Source organism: Arachis hypogaea, chromosome 19 (assembly GCF_003086295.3).
Source record: "Arachis hypogaea cultivar Tifrunner chromosome 19, arahy.Tifrunner.gnm2.J5K5, whole genome shotgun sequence".
NCBI classification, from domain to species: Eukaryota; Viridiplantae; Streptophyta; class Magnoliopsida; order Fabales; family Fabaceae; genus Arachis; species Arachis hypogaea.
In genome coordinates this window covers 129,211,857-129,213,349 of record NC_092054.1, presented here as the reverse complement: position 1 = coordinate 129,213,349, position 1,493 = coordinate 129,211,857, and the positions used below count along the sequence as shown (strand labels likewise).

General features: G+C 45.2%; 1 protein-coding gene across 1 annotated transcript; it reads right to left on the bottom strand.

Moving 5' to 3' along the window:
- Positions 1-618: 618 nt before the first annotated feature.
- LOC140182347 (uncharacterized) lies at positions 619-1,278 on the bottom strand. The gene has a single exon (XM_072228516.1). The coding sequence runs from the start codon at positions 1,276-1,278 to the stop codon at positions 619-621; it is 660 nt and encodes a 219-aa protein (XP_072084617.1).
- Positions 1,279-1,493: the final 215 nt, after the last annotated feature.

Below are 1,493 nucleotides of genomic sequence, written 5' to 3'. Positions count from 1 at the left end.
AGTCGCCAGTACTTCTTCTTTCGCACTTCCCCTCATAAACTTTAGTGCTGCGAGAGCCTCCTTCGAGGGTTGATAAATCTGAGTGAAAGGCACGCCATCTAAGAACAGCGCTTCATCCCCCGCCACATACTTCATCTGCTTCATCAAATTTAAAGTCCTCCAGTACTCTGTATCTTTTCGCTCCAAGTTAACTTTAGAGACCCCCTCCACCACTTCTTTTCCTTTTACCAATGATTCCTCAGTGATCTTTGCTCCACCCTCCTTCTCACGAGAATCCCTCCCTTCTTGGGTTTTAGAAGTACCTTTCGGCCCAGCTAGCCGGCTCTTAGAGGAGGAGGTGTGTTTGGACAGCTCTAGCTTCTTAGTCTTTCCCGCTTGTACTAAGTGCTTATTTGATACGAAACCTTCTTTATGAACATGTGCTCCCCTATCGGACTCCTCTTGTCCTGCATATTCCAAAGATTGAAAATGCGAACTTGACCCAATTGGGTTGCCTGTCTGGATTGAGGTCCCGACATTACCGTTGCTTCGATTAAACCTGTGTTGGGATTTCTTAACCAACATCCACGGTCCAAACACTCCTGAAGATTCAGCTCTTGCCGTCAAATTTAAAATCCCCTAAGCCACGGGATTTTGTTCCAACACATTAGGCGAAGGTTGAGATGGATAAGGAACAATTAAATTTGAATTGTCTGCAATAACCGCCATTGTTGCATCTCGAGGATCCCCGAAGACCTTACCACCGTCCATTGTAGCTTCTCTGCTCTCCTTCTCTGGTTTTTGACTCTCTGGGCAACTATCAATTTTATGCCCAAACTTACCGCAACCAAAGTAGATAAGATGAAGACCTTCGTACTCTACCTTAAACTCCTTTCCGAGAACTTTAGTAGCTGGGACAAGCTGGTTTTGCAGATCCACCTCCATGTATAAGTGGGAAAACTTTCCCCTAGAGTGTATAGAAGTAGTTTGATCAATTTTTAACATTGTTCCAATCTTTTCACCTGCCCTCCATAAGAAGTGATAGATGTAGAGTTCAACCGGTAGCTCCAAAATTCTCACCCATACCGCTAATTTTTGCATCGCATCCTCTGACGGTTGAAACAACGGCCTCCATCTTTGTATTAACAGGTAGTGCCCTACTACCTGCCACGGGCCTTCAAAGAGCGCGTGTTTATAGTCACCTTCGTTGCCAAAACGCACCAGGAAGAACTCTCTGGTTAGATCAATCACCTTAACATCCCCATTCTTAGACCAAACACGTTGAACCCACGAGTCCATAGATCAAAATCCAATATTCTTACCGAGTACCTTGACAATAAGAGAAAGCTTCCATGGACAACACCATTTGTCATATTTTGCCAAACTCACCTCAACCTCTGGCTTTGGATTGAAGGGAGCTGCTTTGTCGGCACCGTCTTCAGAGACCTCCTCAACATATAGTCCTCCGCCACCATCTGAACAATTTCTTCCGGTGAAAGAGACGTTCCTGCACC